At 35.2% G+C, this 19,783-nt stretch overlaps 1 protein-coding gene across 2 annotated transcripts; it reads left to right on the top strand.

Annotated features, from left to right (window-relative positions):
* Nucleotides 1–790: 790 nt before the first annotated feature.
* LOC128989993 (aminomethyltransferase, mitochondrial-like) lies at nt 791–9,729 on the top strand. Of its 2 annotated transcripts, XM_054412186.1 has the most exons (8): nt 791–875; nt 2,618–2,905; nt 5,567–5,824; nt 6,053–6,210; nt 6,813–6,944; nt 7,378–7,574; nt 8,099–8,181; nt 9,376–9,729. In XM_054412186.1, exons 3-8 carry the CDS (start codon nt 5,644–5,646, stop codon nt 9,717–9,719), a joined length of 1,095 nt encoding a protein of 364 aa, XP_054268161.1. In that variant the 5' UTR covers nt 791–875; nt 2,618–2,905; nt 5,567–5,643; the 3' UTR covers nt 9,720–9,729. The 2 variants fall into 2 exon arrangements, with proteins under 2 accessions (XP_054268161.1, XP_054268160.1); XM_054412185.1 differs by lacking the exons at nt 791–875; nt 2,618–2,905 and adding an exon at nt 4,284–4,382.
* Nucleotides 9,730–19,783: the final 10,054 nt, after the last annotated feature.

The following is a 19,783-nucleotide window of genomic DNA, read 5'->3' as shown; positions in this document are numbered from 1 at the left end:
GAAGGGGGCAATCATCCCCCCCCCTGGGCATACATATACATATTTTTTTTACTGCATGTAATACGGTAGTGCATACACATTGCGTAAAATAATTTGTCACACTAACTTTGGACAAAGAAATGGTATAAAACTGCCATTTTGGAGACTTAGTTTACACAAATCTTTAAGGGGGGTACCCCCATACCCCCAGACTCCCTCTGGTTTGCCCCCTCCCCCTTGTGACTGTTCTAGATCCGTCACTGGTTGTGTTCTCAAAATCAAAAAAAGATTTCCTTTTTTAACATTTATTTCTAATTAATTATTTCTATCAACCAAGCATTTGTATTGGTTTACCAACAAAAGACAAGATGTAAAGTGAAACACTAAAAAAATTATATCCTTTCTTACTTAGTCAACATTTACTGTTAATATTAGTCTGATCTAATTACAAAATTAGTTTTCTTTGTAAAAACATCCCCTCAAAATCTTCAAATTAATAGTTTATTGCTATAAGTCTGGCAGTAAGTTACAACAATCATATGGTACACAACATAAACATTCCCAAATCATCCAACACCATAGAATTTTTTTACCTCTAAACTTTTTTGGAAATAATTAAATTTTTACTACAACCAATTTTTATACAGGGCACAGCATAAATTGCAAGCTAAACATGATGACCACAAGACATTAAGTAATTTGTGGTTCCTGGGAAAAGGTAGTGACATAAGACATGATTGCATGTATCTAGTGTTAATTATGGTTAACCATAGTTGTAGACAACAGTGGGAGAATATTTCAAGGTTATGTGCAGAGTTTGTATCATTGCTTGCTTGTGTAAAGTACAGTCTGAGTCAAGCAGGGCTGTGTTGGAGGAAAGTTAACTAAAATGAAAGGTAAAAAGTATGTCTATACAATATTATTTTCTTACTCTCTACAGACCATTATCGGGGCAGCTCTTATTTTATAAAGTATAATTAATTGTGCTATTTTTACAAGACACAGATTAGACTAATAAAAGGGGGGCAGTGGTTTTATTGACGAGAAATATCAAAAAGGGCCTCATTAATAGCACAAGGCTTCATGTGATCAGAACGGTTAATGTAAAGTAGAATGTAAAGTCCTAACTGGAACAAATGAGTAGGGACATATTTTGATTTTGAGGATACAAATTTGCCTGTCTGAAACAAACTTATCTTTTAAAATGGAGAGATGCTAATTTCTGTTATCTTTGGCATTTGCGGCAGAAGCACTTTAATTAAAGAGCAGCATTGTTCTTACCCAGACCAATTTCAGTCATGAGCAACTATAATATATGTTGTTTTAAGTAAGGCTACATCTTTTAATATGATACGCATATTCATAACGAAAAATTCTGACCAGGAAAATATTCCTGAACTTTATGACTAAAATTGTAGTATTCATGGAAGTGCTTTTGTGATAAAAATATTGTTTTTTAGTCTTTATTTTAAAAGTGTTTTCTTCAAGCAGCGTATGACCCTCAAAATATGCTACATAGGCCTATTGGTATGATATGATAACAAGTTTTATTGAACGTGTTTTTAAAAATCTAAAAAAATAACTAAAAAATAACTAGAACACTTATTAATTTACTAAATATTATACGCATACAGCTAGAAAATGGCCGGACTGCTTCCCTTCTAAGGCTTTATTATTACCGTAGGGACCTATTTAATTTTCGACGTCGAGTCAATATTCTAACACGATGAATTCGTTTTCTAATTTCATATGTTTTTTGCGGGGCATTGAGCCGCACAGGTTCACTAGTAATAGTAAAAGTTAAATGTAGATTTAATTAGTTTGTTTACATGAGTTGAATAAATTATAGCAACAATTATGTACGGTTGATGTTCTGTTTAGTACGATTTCAAGTAGGGACAAAATAATTCTTAGAAACTTAAAATTATATCAAATTGTTATATTTAGGACGATTTAACTAATTTATTATTATGTTTGATAACTATATGGTATATACATGGTTGCAGTCAATCGACCCACCTAATCAGTAATCAATAACTACTGATTTTTTCATTATTAACAATACTGTAATTATAATCTTATTTTATGAACGTCATTACACCATTAGTATTTAATATTTTTTTACTATCTAAAGCTGACTTTTAGCACAGTAAAAGGCTGTTAAATGAATTAAAAAAACCTTACATAATAATCTGTGAAAGATAATTCAATTCATTCTTGTTGAGCTGTCATTAATCTATTGTACTTTTCACAAACAAGCCCACTTTATAACACATTTTATATACTCTTCATACAAACTCGATAATACTCGAAACATGGATCCTTTGAAGGATCGAAAATGTGAAAATCTAATTTTACTTCCATTTTGGTATTTGACGATTAGGCTATCTAGTCTACATTCTGAAATGTAATACACATTGAGATAATCATTCAAGAATTATTTGTTGACAGAATTTCAACTTATCGATTTAAAAGCAGCTTTTATTTTATAGTTTGACAGCATCACACTCAAATCACTCAGGCAATCTACATTGCACACAACTCATCACATTCAAGTATTCTACAACAATACGTATAAGGCAACAATACTTATATCCAAACATTCTACAAGATTACACAAAACTTAATGCATTTCCAGCTCCAGATTGCTTGCAGTGAGATATCAACTTGATAGATTTGCTGATAAGCTTAAGTTGTGAACTGCAATCTGAATGGCTTCTTCCCCAAAGATAAACGATTGATAAGACATTATCTGAGAATGATGAGGACCTTACGAATGTGATCTGGAGTTGGTACTCAGGATTGGAGTGGGTCTACGTGAGGAGGGTCAAGTAACTTGTGTCGGTAAGTCAACATGTCAAACGAACAAGATGAATATGACTGCGACAATGATACTCCAAAGATTCAGATACCCGAGACTGAAAATGTAAGTATGACTTAGTTTTGACTATGTATAAACAGTCTAGAATGGACAACCACACACAGATGTAGGGTTCTTGCAGCTAAAAGTATTATTTTTAGTTTGGAAAAGGTGAAGGTATATTTTATATTTCAATTAATTTTTACTATTTTATGAATTTGGTTAGTACACATTTTTAACCACGGTATCTAGTTTTATAAGAGGATAGCTTAATATTGGTTCTATGTTTTAAAGCTACTAAGATAGGTAAGGGAAATTTAAATTTTTTTTATAAAGAAATTTTGATTTGGAACACATTTTTATGACTGAAAAATTCAAATTAATTTGAATGAATTAGCTTTGAATGTACCTATCTGTTAATGTCTTTACCATCTTTTAATCAGCTGAGATCTGATCAGCTGGGTGTTACACTTTGTTTACAAAACCGTCTGATTTCAATTATTGGCTTGTAAACATTCAAATTATCAAGAAGTATGTATCTTTATATGATTTTATTTTATGGGTTCTGTTCTCAAATGCGGCTGTAATCTGGCCTGAATACGGTCATCAGTTTCCTAATATCCATACGAGTTTCTATGAGCACTAAACATCGTTCTGTTGGGAACGTGATACAAGATGTGTGTGTGTGTGTTTAAGAAGCTGTGTCTGACGTGTTGGGGTGGTTTTAGGACGATCCACGGACAAGAACGTGGGACTGTTTCTCGTGACCTAGGTATTTCTCAGCTATTGAGAAAGGAAAATTGCATTCCTACCATTTCACACGAGTACGGGTTGGAAAATTTTTGTTTGGCAATTTTTGTTCCTTTTAGTCTGTAGAATAACTGGTAAAAATTAACGCACTTAGTAGAAACTCACCCTGTAGAACTGAGGGTTTTGGGTTAGCTTGTTAAAGTTATTAATAAGAAAATATTTCTGAATAAAAATTAATAATTTAATTATAAAAAATACTTAAATACTTATCTTACTATCCAAAGATGAACACGTCTTTGAATAGTAAGATAGGCATTTAAGTTTTATTTTTATTTATTAAAATTAAACATTAAAAATTAAACAATTTTGTGTTATTAAGTCAAAAGGTATTAAATAAATCCATTCATAATTGTAATTTGTTTTATTTATTGTAATGAATCCCAATTTTATTGATGCAGTCAAAGACATTTTTAAAATCCATTTCCGTTAAATTTTTCATATTTGATAAACACAACAGAGGATTTTTAACATTCAATAATAATGAGTTAACAAAATGAACATATTGAAAAAAAATATTTTGATTGCTTCATTCATATTTGAATGAGATAATTCATATTAGTTTTTATGGCCACATAGAGTTCATCAGCTATCTGAAATCAGTCAAAATAGTTGAATAACCACTGTGAGGCCAAGCTATAGGTCACCATTGATAGTGTCATTTCACCAAACATGTTGTCTCGATCATCATGCTTAAGAAAACTAAAAGATTTCAACAACAATCTGATTATAATCAGTGAGTACTTTATAACACTAAGATTTAAGTAGTTATAAGAAAGCATAAAATTGCTGACTAATTTGATAGGGAATGTTGAAAATAGATTTAAAAAAATACCAACCAGAAGATTCAAAGGAAAAGTGTTAATAGAAGTTTTATTTAACGTATGGAAGCAAGCTTAGAAAACCTAAGTTTGAGATGATGATTTATGAAGGAAATCTTTACTAATAAATTATATCTTGACTTTATTGTGTAGTTATAAAAACCTACAATGATATGTATGTTTCAAAAGTTATTGATAAAAATACATAAAATATATTGTCAGATTCGAGTGTGACTTGTCTTGGACCAGTGAAAATAAGTCTTATAGCAATGTTCTAATAGAACGTTCTTTGCAAAATAAAAATCTATTATAATAGTTTCTTCAGAGATTTATTAGTAATTAATCCGAGTTTATTTAAATTGTATCAAAGAATTGATTTTTAAAAATCATCAAAGTGTGATTGAGAAAATAATTTTTTTTTGTGAACAGCCCAACATTTACCATATATTTTGATACCTATGAACCTTTAAAAAAAAAAAAATAATAAATCCTTTGTTTAAAGTTATGAATTATAGACTCGCCAGTTTGTCATACCTAAAGTGTTATTGAGTTATTTAAATACGAACAGGAAACTGAGATATGGAGCAGTGCTGCGAAGAAAATTCATATTTTACTCTGTACTATATTGTACGGTACTATAGTGTAAATTTTCTAGATCCAGAACTACAGATTTAGAATTAGTAGTTTGACTTGTGTTTAGAAAATTTACTTGTACATGAAAATTTGCCTGCAAATAAAGAAAAAAAATAGAGTGTATTTAAATCGGTAATAATTAATAAATTAGACCGTATCCACAGACAAGTAAAAAAAGTTTAGTTCAAGTAGACTTTTTATTCAATTTGTAAATCTGAAGTCGGTTTGTATTTGTGCTTCAATTTGGTGATATTCAAGGATGGAAATGTTTACCAAATGTTTTCTCCTATTTTAGAATTAATTTTACACAATTACGAGTTTTAAAAGTTAGTTTCACAAAGAAATGATACAGTAGAATAGATGTGAAATTAATATAAATGTTTACATACAAATATTAGAACAGCTTTGACTTGGGTCACTATTAAACATAACGGAATTCACTCAAACGCTGTCAATCTCTTTGCAGGCTCTGTAAAGAGATACAACTCCGGTGAGTCACGCCCCACTCCTCTCTACGACCTGCATGTTACCAACAAGGGACGAATGGTCAGCTTTGCTGGGTTTCTGCTGCCAGTGCAGTACGGGAACGACGGCATCGCTACATCCCATCGTCACACAAGGGATCACTGCTCGCTCTTCGATGTATCACACATGCTACAAACAGAAGTCCACGGGAACGACCGAGTCAAGTTCTTTGAGAGTCTTTGTACAACGGACATTGAAGGTAACAAGAGTGATTAGTGCCCAACTTTCTTCAATTTTTATTTGCCAGATTTCAGCTATGGACATAATTTCTCTCACCCAGACAGTTAAATGAGTACCGTACAGGTGACTATAAACATGAATAACAACACTCTGATTTAACAAAACAGTGTTGTAAATATGACTGTTTTGTAAGAGCCCAATAATGCAGTCGATTTTTTACCACATCTAATTATACTTTTCTTTATAGGCTTGGCCGACAATTCTGGAGCATTAAGCTTATTTACTAGTAACTCTGGTGGAATTTATGATGATCTGATAGTGAACAAAACATCAGACGGGTATCTCTACATAGTCTCCAACGCGAGCCGAAGAGAGAATGACCAATCATTAATGCTGAAAGCACAGGTTGTAGTTTTGTTATGATAGCCGTACAGTAGTGTGTAAAAGTTCCCATGGTTTATTTTCAGACATATTTAGCATGGTATGGATGAAAAACTTGTTATGAATCTTGTCGCTTCACTCCTCTGCCAGTTAAAAATGAAAACTGAACTGAGCTATATATACACTATCCACTTTTGAAATTGACTGAATGTATAGACTTTTCATTTTCAAAAACACACACTAAAATTAACACATGAAATTAAATTTGCATGGATGTTTTAAAACGTCTGGGTATTTCATTCCACAGGAGTTACCATTAAGTTTTTCACTGTGTTCAAAAATGTGTACGAAAATTGTTCTTTAAATTACTCTGTTTATTTGTTTACAAACGTAATGGCAGGTTAGTAGCACAACTGAGCTTTAGTTTCACAGACTGTGTGGTGCCAGAGGCATTTTTCAATTCATAATCTTTCACCATGAAAAAATCGAAATCCCATAGTTTATAAAACAACTGTGGTAGAATGAAAGGAATATGGAACCTTAAAAAAATCTTCCCAAGAGAATACTCCAATACTTTGTAAAATGAATTACTTAAACTCTCCTAACAGAAACATTTGCAAAGCTAGGAGCGTTTTCAAGCAGAAAACAAAGATGTGAATGTAAAGTTCTTGGAGCCTGAAGATCGAGCGCTGATTGCACTCCAGGGACCTCAGTCGAGCGCAGTGCTACAACCACTGGTCAATGTGGAACTATCACAGGTAAAAAGTTCAAGTACCGGTACCGGTAAAGTAAAAGGCTAAACCATGTTTTATAAAATATTAACCAATACTATACCTTGTAGATTTATGGTTTTTCTTTTTATGAGTGTGGTGAAAGTATAGATATTTTATATAAATCGGTTGTTTACAAAATATTACAACTCAAATTGTACACAAAATATTGTGTAATCTACTCATGCTGAAAGCTATACTTGATACAGTACCAAATCAGCCAAGCCCCAAAATTTTACCAAATTGTTTTTTAAATAATATTTTTATTCGCCTATAAACTTAGAAAAAAGCACTAACACTCTAGTGCTGTATACCAATTAGAAAAAAATATTGCGTAAAGATAAAGAGAATGTTTTTATAACGATTCCAGTGCATCTCAAATAAATAGTATTGTTCTTATAAACATGGCCATTTTGTTTAGGTGTATTTCATGAACACTCGGCGAGCCACCGTGGCCGGTGTGGCAGGTTGTCGAATCACTCGTTGTGGCTACACTGGGGAAGATGGGTTTGAGATCTCCATCCCAGCCAGAGCGGCAACAGCTGTAGTAGAGGATATACTGGCTTCTAATGTTGCCCCAGTGAAACTAGCAGGCTTAGGTGCCAGGGATACTCTAAGGTTAGTACAGGTCACTCACTAAGTTGTGAATCACTAACTTGTAATAAAACAAAACATTAGCAGTGGTGTAGTGGTGCGGGAACGCGTGGGAACGGCAATCCCAAAGCACCTGCTTTTTCCAAAGAACCTATGACAAAAAATGTTGACACTTGGACTCGGTAACTGAAATAATAGTGTTGTGACTGTTATATTAGTGGAGCTCCACACTCCTGCAATCTGTCGGTGGCTCACATCAACTATGAAAATTTTGATTTAAAAAACTGGCGACAACTTTAACATGGGCATGGAATGTCTAGTTTTATCAATAGTCAAAGATTAAACTCTGATGAACAATAAAACATATTTTTTTAGTTACTTGAATACAGTAGTAGCAGAAATAATTAAATCTCTAACATTATACATAACCATAGATAAGTTAATTAAATCAAGTCTAGGTAAAAAAAAATAATTTACTGAAATTACATAACGGTGTTCAGCTTTTTACAATAACTGGCGTCATTGATAACTTTAAATACTATTTTCAGGCTAGAGGCTGGTCTATGTCTATATGGGAATGATATTGACGAAACAACTACACCAGTATCCGCTGGTCTTACTTTCACCATAGGTAAATATGTGGCACAAAAGCATCTAGTAGTCTATTATGTAGTTTCTTACTAACTTAATTAGTTTCTTACATACATAAAAGATATTTTAAAATAAACGTTATCGATAAACTTAGTACAAAAAAAGGGTGTTCTCTGAAACATCCTTCTCCATATAACTTATTTTAATGATTGGGTGGTCTTTTAAAGCTATGGTCCAGCAGAGAGACAAATGGTAACTAAAAAAAGACTTGTCCCCTTAAACTTTGGTTTATTTCGAGAGGTCGCTTTCCAACTAGCTTATGGTTTTTTTTATTTTATTTTTTTTTAATTGTAACCTGATTGAGAGATAAAAAAGGTGATGATAATGGAGAGAATTATCAATCACTAAGGCCCCGTCCTAGCTACCATCGTATCAAAATATTTCAAACTCGTGGATAAGCGTGAGAGCGTCCTAGTTGGGCGACCGACGATGCAAATTGGTAATATTTGTGTAGTCTTCAATGTTTACATCCTGAACGTCTTGTCCTGTTCAATGTTGTGACGATGTAGTCAAATGTATTCCCTGACATCCTAGTGTGGTTTTTATAAAGTTCAGGATACAATCTTAACATTGCATGTAAAAGATGAAACCCACCAAGTTTATACCTGTCCTTAAAAATCTCATTTGCAGCATTCCTGACATCTAAGCTGGTTCTTGGCCGATCGCTACTAGTACCTATTTCAAAAGCATTATGTCCCGTCATGCGGGTTGCATCAACTGTCCTCGCAACCCATATGAAGGCGCTCAAGTACATGAAACACGGGGAGTCAACCCCGTGAGGCAGCGGAAATGTGTGCAGTCCGGTCTGTTTCCGACCTCCACCCTCCTCCCACCTACACTGCCCTCACTAGGCCAAGTGCCAGCTTAGATGTCACAAACTGTAAGCATAGATTAAAGAAGAACTGTCCCGCAGCACAAGCTTACATCTTTTCTCAACCGATAAAATGGGTAACAATGGTTGATTGGAGAGGAACTGTTAGACGACACTCAATTCCGTCATCAGACTAGACTCGCTCACACATACGACCGACCGATTTTTGGTCACTCAGCTAGGACATCACCTAAAAGTGTATATGTTTGTATGTTTTCTTAGTGCTTTTGTTAACTTAGTATAATTTTATTTTACTCCTGACAAAACCCAAGCAAATCTCATTGAACCATATTTCTTTTCTAGGAAAGAGGCGAAGACAGACAAAGGATTTTCCAGGTGCAGAAATTATCCTGTCTGAGCTCAAGGACAAGCCACAGTACAAGCGGGTTGGACTGAAGAGTGAAGGAAGAGGACCTCCTGCTAGACAAGGTGCCCCTATCACCTGCGAGGGGGAAGGCGTAGGCAAGGTGACCTCTGGCGCCCCTTCCCCTTCACTGGGGTACAACATCGCCCTCGGCTACGTACACAGCTCTGTCTCACAACCAGGGACTAGACTGGGCATCACGGTGAGGGATAACACTGTCCCTGTCACTGTCAGCAAACTGCCGTTCGTACCTGCCAAGTATTATATAAAGAAGAAGGAATAAATGTTATTGGAAACAATTTTAAGTTTTTCCCCTTTAATTTTTTTCATTGAGGAAATTTTTTTTGGCCCTTTTAAAGTTTTTAGTACGGTAAGGGAACCGGCCAAACCCTGGTCTCCTAGTCTTGTTACATAATCTTATACGGTAATCTTGTCTTAGACATCTCATCAATTGATAAAGTGGGGAGAAGTAGTAATATTGTACAAATAGCAGTATTGAGCTGAACAGATACTAATAAACAGATTAGTGCAGTAAAAATAAGAGAAAAATTCCATAAACCTAAAAAAAATTAGCACAACCGGGGAATTTGGTACAGATGTTGGGTGTACCTTCCTTTTGAACATACTAAAAGTCCCCTAAAATTGAAGCTGTGCTACGGCCGCCATATTCGAAAATGGCGGCATATTTCTGTATTTTTCTCTATAGTGACTTTATTGTTAGAGATACAGGAAAAAGCTAAACGTACAAAATGTAGGTCATCTAAAAATACACATTTTTTGTATGTACCATCTTTCTCTAAACCCAACGGTTTTTGAGTTATTTGTTATTAAGTATATTTAGTTTTTTCTATTTATCAAAAATAGGTGAAACATATGGAAATTGACCGTTACTTTCAAGGATTATGATAATTTATCCCATTTAGTTAAATAGTGTGATACTATAAAATCTTAAAATTTAAGCTGTTTTTATGAGTAAAACAACTCTGCCACAGCAAACCTGCAGACTCAGCAAATTTCCATTTGATTTGATGTTTTATTAATTGTATTTAAATGAAATTAGATTCAACAGGTACCCAGGTTTGCTGCTACAGGTAGGTTATTATAGTGTGTTTTTTTTAGTAAAATATCAATAACTTAGTATAAAATAATTAATTTTCCAAGTTTGATCATAATAAATCTATAAACAAACAAACTGCAACAGTTAACTAATTCATAATAATAGCATGGTAGCTTAAGATTTACAATTTACAAATTTAAATATACAAATTTTGGTTGTGTTTACTAAAAATATGGCGATTATTCGTCACGATTCGAATACTAACCGAAGGGGTTTTCAAAAGGAGATGAAGCAAGTAATTTAAGTACTGTAATATTAACTGGTACCAAGTATCGGAAATATTGTATGCAGTGAGGAAATCAACCATAGTTTGTAAACTACGCAATAGTCATATGAATATTTTATACTCATTTTTACCCATTTAATAAATTAACATTTTAATATTTTGATGGCACTACCACTATCACTCTGATATCAACTAATTGGGATGAATAATTGTCGTAAACCTTGAAAGTAACCGTAGATTGCGATGGGTTTCACCGATTTTTGATAAATAAAACTAACTGTACTATACCATACTTAATTAGCCACCAACATGAACTAGACACGAAAAACACCCTTCCAAATTTACAATGGGATGTCAAGTATAGTTAGTTAGTGTGGTGGTGCCATCAAAATACTAAAATGTTAACTATTAAATGGGTAAAAAAATGAAGATAAAATATTAATATGACTATTGCGTACTTTACAAAATATGGTAGATTACCTTACTGCATACAATATTTTCGGTGCATGGTACGAATTAATATTAATTAAATAACAGGCTCCATCTCCTTTTGAAAACCCGTTTGGTTAATATTCTAATCGTGTCGAATAATCGCCATCTTTTTAGTAAACACAACCAAAATTTGTATATTCAAATTTGTTTAGTGTAAATTTAAAACTCCGATGCTATTCTTATGAATTAGTTAACTGTTGCAGTATGCTTGTTTATAGATATATTTTGATCAAACTTGGAAAATTAGTTATTTTATAGTAAGGTATTGATATTTTACTAAAAAAAAAACACACTATAATAACCTACCTGTAGCAGCAAACCTAGGTACCTGTTGAATCTAATTTCATTTAAATACAATTAATAAAACATCAAATCAAATGGAAATTTGCTGAGTCTGCAGGTTTGCTGTGGCAGAGTTGTTTTACTCATGAAATAAGCTTAAATTTTAAGATTTTATAGTATCACTCTATTTAACCAAATGGGATAAATTATCATAATCCTTGAAAGTAACGGTCAATTATTTCCATATGTTTTACCTATTTTTGATAAATAGAAAAAACTAAATATACTTAATAACAAATAACTCAAAAACCGTTGGGTTTAGAGAAAGATGGTACATACAAAAAATGTGTATTTTTAGATGACCTACATTTTGTACGTTTAGCTTTTTCCTGTATCTCTAACAATAAAGTCACTATAGCGAAAAATACAGAAATATGCCGCCATTTTCCAATATGGCGGCCGTAGCACAGCTTCAATTTTAGGGGACTTTTAGTATGTTCAAAAGGAAGGTACACCCAACATCTGTACCAAATTCCCCGGTTGTGCTAATTTTTTTTGGGTCAAAACATATTTTTACCGTACTAATGGATACATATAAAATACCCAATATATCCACGGTAAAAAAGCAATAAATATAAAACTTTGGTGGGATACCAACCATAAACTGATAAGAGACAACTTGCAGTATTGAAACTGTCGGATAAAGAAAGTAACAAACACAACAGAACAAATTACTACCAGTAACTATTAACTAAAATGAAACAGAGACACATGGAACCAGATTGGTTATAGATAAAATGATCAATATACCATAAAGCTGTAGTGTATTCTTTTTGTCTTATTTTTTACTGATAATGTACCTTTGGTCGTGGTTGTTTGTGTATATCAAATGAAATACGACCAAATAAGTAAAAGAAAAGTAGTTTAATAAGAGAGTTAAATTTTGTGTACAATCCTGAGAAAAACAAAAACCAGACTAAATCAAATCATAATTCATTGCTATGACAACGTCATCAGCTGACGCTACACCAGCCCCCCACGGAGAAAAGGAATCTATACATCATTTTGAAAAGTAACCCGTGGTCAGATTTTGTCTTCCAGAACGAGTTGTATAAGACTTTGTAGATGGAGTTTGACAAGATGGTGGTATTTTTGAGGTTTCCTCTGCTTGTCCAGTCGGCACGAAACGTTTCGTGGGCTCAGGAATAGGATTTTCATCTGCAATAATATAGGCTGGCTTGACCCTGTCCAAAGATACCTTAGTTTCTTGGCCTCTTACAATGATGGTAATTGTCTTAACGTCACGGCATATGACCTTGTAAGGACCAGAATATGGAGCCTGTAAAGATTTTCTTAATCTGTCTTGTCGGAGGAATACAAAGTCACAAGTGCTTAGGTTCTTGAACACAAACGATGATGCGGGTGTAGGTCTTAGTCGATTCATATGCTTACACAGCCCTGATACCAATCCTTGTGGCTCTTTGCTCTCGTGAGAAGGTACTATGAAAAACTCTCCCGGAAGACGCAGTGGTTCTCCGTACACCAGTTCAGCCGACGAAGCAGTGATGTCCTCCTTGAAAGCAGATCTTATTCCAAGAAGGACAAAGGGCAGTACTTCGGTCCAGTCTGATTTGCTGTGAGCCATTATAGCAGCTTTCAACTGGCGGTGGAGTCTTTCAATCATACCGTTGGCTTGTGGATGCCAGCTGGTAGTGAACTGGAGCTTTATGCCCAACTGTCGTGCTAGGTCTTTAAACAAAGTCGATGTGAACTGGGATCCGCGATCACATGTCAACTTTTGTGGGCATCCAAAACGAGCTATCCAAGTTAGAGACAAACGCTCGAGTAACAGATTCGGCAGTTATTTGATCAATAGGACAAATTTCAGGCCAATGAGTAAATCTATCTATGACAGTACCTAGAAGATTTTGATAAGGGAAGTGGGCCAATTAGGTCAATGTGTACATGAGAAAAACGTTCTGTAGGTGTATGAAAATCACCAAGAGGGGTAGAAACATGTCTAGTTATCTTAGATCTTTAGCATGAGAGGCAAGATTGAGTCCATTTGTGGCAATCCTTACGAATGGAAGGCCAGACAAAACGATCGCAGATAAGTTTTGTTGTGGCACGTATTCCAGGATGACTCAGCTTGTGGAACTGGTCGAAAACTCTACGTCGCAGTTCTGATGGCACAAAGGGTCTAGGAGTTCCTGTTGAGGTGTCACAGATAAGGCTCAATTGGGTTCCAGGAATTGGAACTTTCTCCAATCTAAGAGATGTAGTACTTTCTGAAATGAGATTTTGAAGTTCTTCGTCTGACTCTTGCGACTTGGCTAAGGATTCATGATCTAAAACATTTGAAATGGCTTCAACACGTGACAAAGCATCAGCAACTATATTTTGTGAGCCACTGATGTGCTTTATGTCTGTCGAAAACTCAGAGATAAATGAAAGTTGGTGTAACTGGGCTGGAGGCAACTTGTAATGGCGCTGTTGAAAGGCATAAATAAGTGGTTTATGATCTGTGAATATAGTAAAAGAAGTTGTTTCCAAGAGATGACGGAAATGCTGCACAGCTTCATAAAAAGCGAGGAGTTCTCTGTAGTATGCAGGCCAGACGCACTCTTTGGATGATAGTTTCTTGGAGAAAAAACCTAGAGGTTGCCAAGAGTCATCGACAAACTGTTGGAGGCAAGCACCTATACTTACTCCAGAGGCGTCTGTAAAGAGACCAAGAGGAGCATCAGGTTTAGGATGAAACAATAGTGTTGCTGATGATAAGCTAGCCTTGCATGCTTGGAAAGCTTCTTCTATCTCTGGAGTCCAGGGCACAGGGAGGGAACCTTTTGAATCAGCGTCACTAAGTAGGGAGTGCAGAGGTGCTTGAAATTCAGCGGCCTTAGGCAGAAATCTACGATAAAAGTTCATAATTCCCAAGAATCTGCGAAGACCATACACATTGTCTGAGGTAACTGGTAGTCTTGTAGAGCAGTGACTCTCTCCTGAGGTGGACGTGTCCCAGCAGATGAGACTAAATAACCTAGAAATTTAACTTCTGGTACACCAATTACACATTTAGATGGATTTACAACTACTCCATAGTCAGAAAGTCGTTCAAACAACATTCTTAGGTGTTCTTTATGTATTTCTTCAGACTGGGAAAATACTAAAATGTCGTCAATATATGCATAACAAAAGTCAAGGCCAGGAATAACTTCATCTATGAATCTTTGAAATGTTTGACTCGCGTTGCGCAAGCCAAAAGTCATGAATGGAAATTCAAACAACCCAAATGGAGTGGTGATTGCTGTTTTTTGGATGTCATCTTCGTGGACGGTTATTGGTGGTAAGCCTTGGTCAAATCAATGGCAGAGAAATGTGTACAGCCTGCTAAATTGAACGAGAAATCCTGAATATGTGGTACAGGATATCTGTCAGGAACAGTACGAGCATTTAAAGCGCGGTAATCACCGCAAGGACGCCATCCATTTTCCCCTTTAGGCACCATGTGCAAACGAGAGGACCAGGGGCTTTCAGAGGGTCGAGCAATACCAAGCTTAACCATCTCCTCAAATTCTTTCCGGGCAGCTTTCAATTTTTGAGGATGTAAGCAACGTGGTCGACAGTGAACAGGAGGACCAGGTGTAACATTTATATGATGAACTGTTTTATGTTTCACAGCACGAGGTAAGCCTGGAGGACGAATAATATCAGGGAATTCAGAAAAAACTTCTGCCAATGGCGAGGAGAAAGATATAACTTTAATACTATAATACAGGGTGGCGCAGATGGATCGGGTGGGTTTAAAATACTTGTAAAACTGTCAATTTTAAAGGTATTGGATTGAAATAAAGTGCAAAACGTGTAGTTACAATGGAAGTTTATTGACAAAAAAATTGTTAAGTTAGTTTTTAAAATTAAATCCATCAAATGCCTTCCTTCTCGAGCGACGCATTCTTGGAGTCGGTCCTTGAGGTTCCGCATTGCTCGCTCAAGCACATCACCAGGAATTGATGTGATTTCGTTGTGAATTGCAGCCTTCAACTCCTGAAGCAAGGGTCTACATGAACAAAACCCGGTCCATTCAGGAGTTGAAGGCTGCAATTCACAACTAAATCGATCGAGAAGGAAGGCATTTGATGGATTTAATTTTTAAAAACTAACTTTACAATTTTTTTGTCAATAAACTTCCATTGTAACTACACGTTTTGCACTTTATTTCAATCCAATACCTTTAAAATTGACAGTTTTACAAGTATTTTAAAACCACCCGATCCATCTGCGCCACCCTGTACTAGTTAATATAATACTAGTTATAATACTATAGGCCCTACAGATATAGATATAATAGATACTATTACTACTATTGAATTACTACTATAGATATAATACTAGTTTGATTGTTGTTAGAAACTATTCCCTCGGCATTCAATCCCGTTGTCTTGTCAACCAAACATTTCATCTTGCAATCAGGTAATAAGTGATACAGTAGTGTGAAAGGAAGTCTGAACCTAATATAGGTATTGAAACATCCGCTACCACTAGACTCCAAGGGAAATTACGTCTAAGGCCTAAATTAAGGGTGAGAGGCATGGTACCATAAGTCTTTATTTCACTGTTATTGGCAGCACTTAGTGAATAGCTAGTAGGAAAACGTTTATATTTGATAAGGCGTTTAGGATAACACGACACATCAGACCCGGTGTCGATAAGGAACCTAGTTCGTGAATTTCTGTCCATCACAAAGAGACGGCCGCCAGCATTTGAATTGTTTCTGAGGTTTCCCTGAAAAGAGCATGGAGAAAGACATTTGGTAGCATTGTTTTTGAATTTTCTATGGTACCAGCACCAGTTCTTAGAGGGATTAGGCTCGTTTCCTGATCTACCACGAGACTGGGAATGACCCCTAGGTCTCACCTGTGTATCTCGTACTCTGGTTTCTGATAATGCTTGGACTTGTTTAGAGAGGGATTCTATTGCATTTAATAAAGAAGCGTTACCTGAAGAGACTTCACAAATACCAGGTGTTGAAGGAATATCAGCCACCTCCATGATCTTATCAGCCAGTTCTGCCAGTTTGTCCAAGGAGAGCTCAAGTTGCGTAGTCAATATGGCTTATGAATGAGGAGGGAGTCGTCTGAGCCACAGTTGACGAAGCAAGTTGTCTTGAAGGAGAGTCGAGCCCACAAGAGACCTAAGATGCCTCAAAAACTGGGAAGGCTTGCGGTCTCCAAGGTCCTCTTCACTCAGCAGCCGCCGCACACGTTGCTCTTCGGATGCAGAGAGGCGTTCAATCAGTTTCTTTTTTAGATGTCCGTATTTGTCTCCTTGAGGAGGATTTGTTATGGTGTCTTCGACTTCAGCAGCAATTCCTGTGTCCAATTGCGAGACCACGTAGTGAAACTTGGTATCGTCGTTGGTAATTCCAGAAATAAGAAATTGCAAGTCAACTTGACAAAACCACAGACTTGGTCTTTCAGGCCAAAAGGGCGGAAGTTTGACGGCTACTCTGTTGACCGACATGTTTTGGGAAGTGCTGGGTTGTCCAATCCGTTGACGCAGTTCTTCATTCGCAGTTCTAAGTTCGGCGAGTTGAGTCTGCAGGTCTTCTAATGACATCATTCGAAGGAGGAAACACAAAAGATTTAAACTCTTCAAAGAAAATAAGTCTTTAGATAACGGTTTTAGTCGGGGTCACCATTTTGGTCGTGGTTGTTTCTGTTTGTGTATATCAAATGAAATACGATCAAATAAGTAAAAGAAAAGTAGTTTAATAAGAGAGTTAAATTTTGTTTACAATCCTGAGAAAAACAAAAACCAGACTAAATCAAATCATAATTCGTTGCTATGACAACGTCATCAGCTGACGCTACATACCTAACAACTATTAATAGGGACGTAACCTTGAATAATTTTAGCATGGGATTGAGGGATTCATCCAAAAAGTTGATGCATAACGCGACTGGGCATGTGTTTCCATATTGCATATGGATTTTTAGGACTTTATAAGGCCAACATAAATCATAAGTTTTAACCCAATATCATCTAAACCTTTATACAAATGCATAGATATGTGATCAAGCTATACCAGTCCACAAACACAATGTAACTTTCTTAATGAATTAAGATCAAAACAAATTGTATACTTACTGCACCGATCTCCCAGCCAAGAGAGGAAATGGATAAATGGTGACTTGAAAATGGTACTCATAAAAAAATATATATCTACCTCAAAGGTATAGTTCAACCTCTCAAGGTCCAGGTGTTTTAGAGACGATGGTTGGAGATCAAGGAGAAATGTCCGCATCAGATCAAAGGGCGATGGTCTAGGGCTGGAAAGGAAAGCGGGGACATGAAAAGAAACGGGTATACAGAGCTAATTATAGCATGGTCAAAAAGGTCCTATGCTGAAATCCGCAATAATGAAAAGTAACTGGAACCCTTTTCCCTTTTCATAGCATGGACTAAAGGCCCAATGCTAAAATCTGTGTTATATGGTATCCCAGAGCTTATGGCATGGACAAAAGGTCCTATGCTGAAATCCGCAATAATGAAAAGTAAATGGAACCCTTTTCATAGCATGGACTAAAGACCCAATGCTAAAATCTGTGTTATATGGTATCCCAGAGCTTATGGCATGGACAAAAGGTCCTATGCTGAAATCCGCAATAATGAAAAGTAACTGGAACCCTTTTCATAGCATGGACTAAAGGCCCAATGCTAAAATCTGTGTTATATGGTATCCCAGAGCTTATGGCATGGACAAAAGGTCCTATGCTGAAATACGCAATAATGAAAAGTAACTGGAACCCTTTTCATAACATGGACTAGGCTCTTAGTTTAAATCTGCGGTATATAATATCCAGAGCTTATTGCATGGACAAAAGGTCCTATGCTGAAATCCGTAATGAAAAGTAACTGGAACCCTTTTCATGGCATGGACTAAAATGCCCTATGCTTTAATGTGCGGTATATGGTATCCAGAGCTTATCGCATGGACAAAAAGGTCCTATGCTGAAATTCTCAATAATGAAAAGTAACCGGAACCCTTTTCATAGCATGGACTAGAGGCCCAATGCTTAAATCTGTGATATCTGGTCTCCAGTTGATAGTTTAATGGGATAAGCGCCTTTCCACCCTTTGCTTGATAATCACACACCATCGCTGAAGTATGTATATCCTGAAACAACAGAGAAAGAAATATGTTACATAATAGCCAAACAAAGATTTAAGAGAAAATAAAGTAAAGTTACAAGGTATCAAATTTTTGAAATGTTATAGCCTACAGTATAATTATTTTTTTTTCGATCTTCTCTTTTTACTTTTAACTAAAAAATTCTCTAAAGTCTTAATTTTTTGTTATTATATTACTAATTTTCTAACATAAGTTACTCTTTTCAGTTTCATTAAAATGAAAAATGCACCATGACATTTGATAACTGTGATATTATCAATCCATATATATGGTGTAAATTTTTATATCAACCAAGCTAAAATTTTCTGAAATATTTCTCTTTTCTCAAAACATTTTCTAAAAAAGACAAATAAATAGGTTGTATGAACTTATATAATTTTTACCCAAAATAAGTTAGCCTATATATAATTTGTCAATAAATTTTTAATTAAAATCATTTTAACTTTTTAGTTTCTCTCCTAGTAAGTTATGGAGAAAATATAGTTTTCGTCATAATTTTCAAATTCGAGTTTTGAGTCGATATATCTGTTTTGGGTCCCCCTGAATCCAAAAAGTGGCTTTTTATTTTAAATGATGTCTGTGTGTATGTGCATGTGTCTGTATGTGTGAATGTGTACACAGCAACATACCACATCTGTAGTACGATTTTGATTAAATTTTGTATGTACGGTAGGTAATGTAGGCTAATCCATGGTATTTAGTGGAGTTTTTTTCATTCTTATGAAATTTAGATTTTTAATGGTGACTTTCCCATAAAATCCCAGAGATAACAAACAAATAAAATTTTCTTAAAATTGGCCTGAAAAAAAATTTATAAAATTTAGTAGGGTTGAACTATTTTTGACTCTGAACAAGATGGTACAACCTTCATTGGTGTAAAAATTACAGTTAAAAAATTATTGCAACTTTTGTGATATTTTCCTATAAAATATTACAGAAAATTGGATTTCTGGAAAAAAAACTCAATAGATTATTTTTATCAAAACTAAGCATTTTATGGTCCTCATATCAAGTTAATGGAAGAAAAGTATGTGT

Source organism: Macrosteles quadrilineatus, unplaced genomic scaffold (genome assembly GCF_028750875.1).
Source record: "Macrosteles quadrilineatus isolate MER2022 unplaced genomic scaffold, UCM_ALF_1.0 Scaffold_3__2_contigs__length_128488019, whole genome shotgun sequence".
In the NCBI taxonomy this organism is placed as follows: Eukaryota; Metazoa; Arthropoda; class Insecta; order Hemiptera; family Cicadellidae; genus Macrosteles; species Macrosteles quadrilineatus.
Note: the sequence above shows the minus strand (reverse complement) of the source record. Positions and strands in the feature narration are given on the sequence as shown.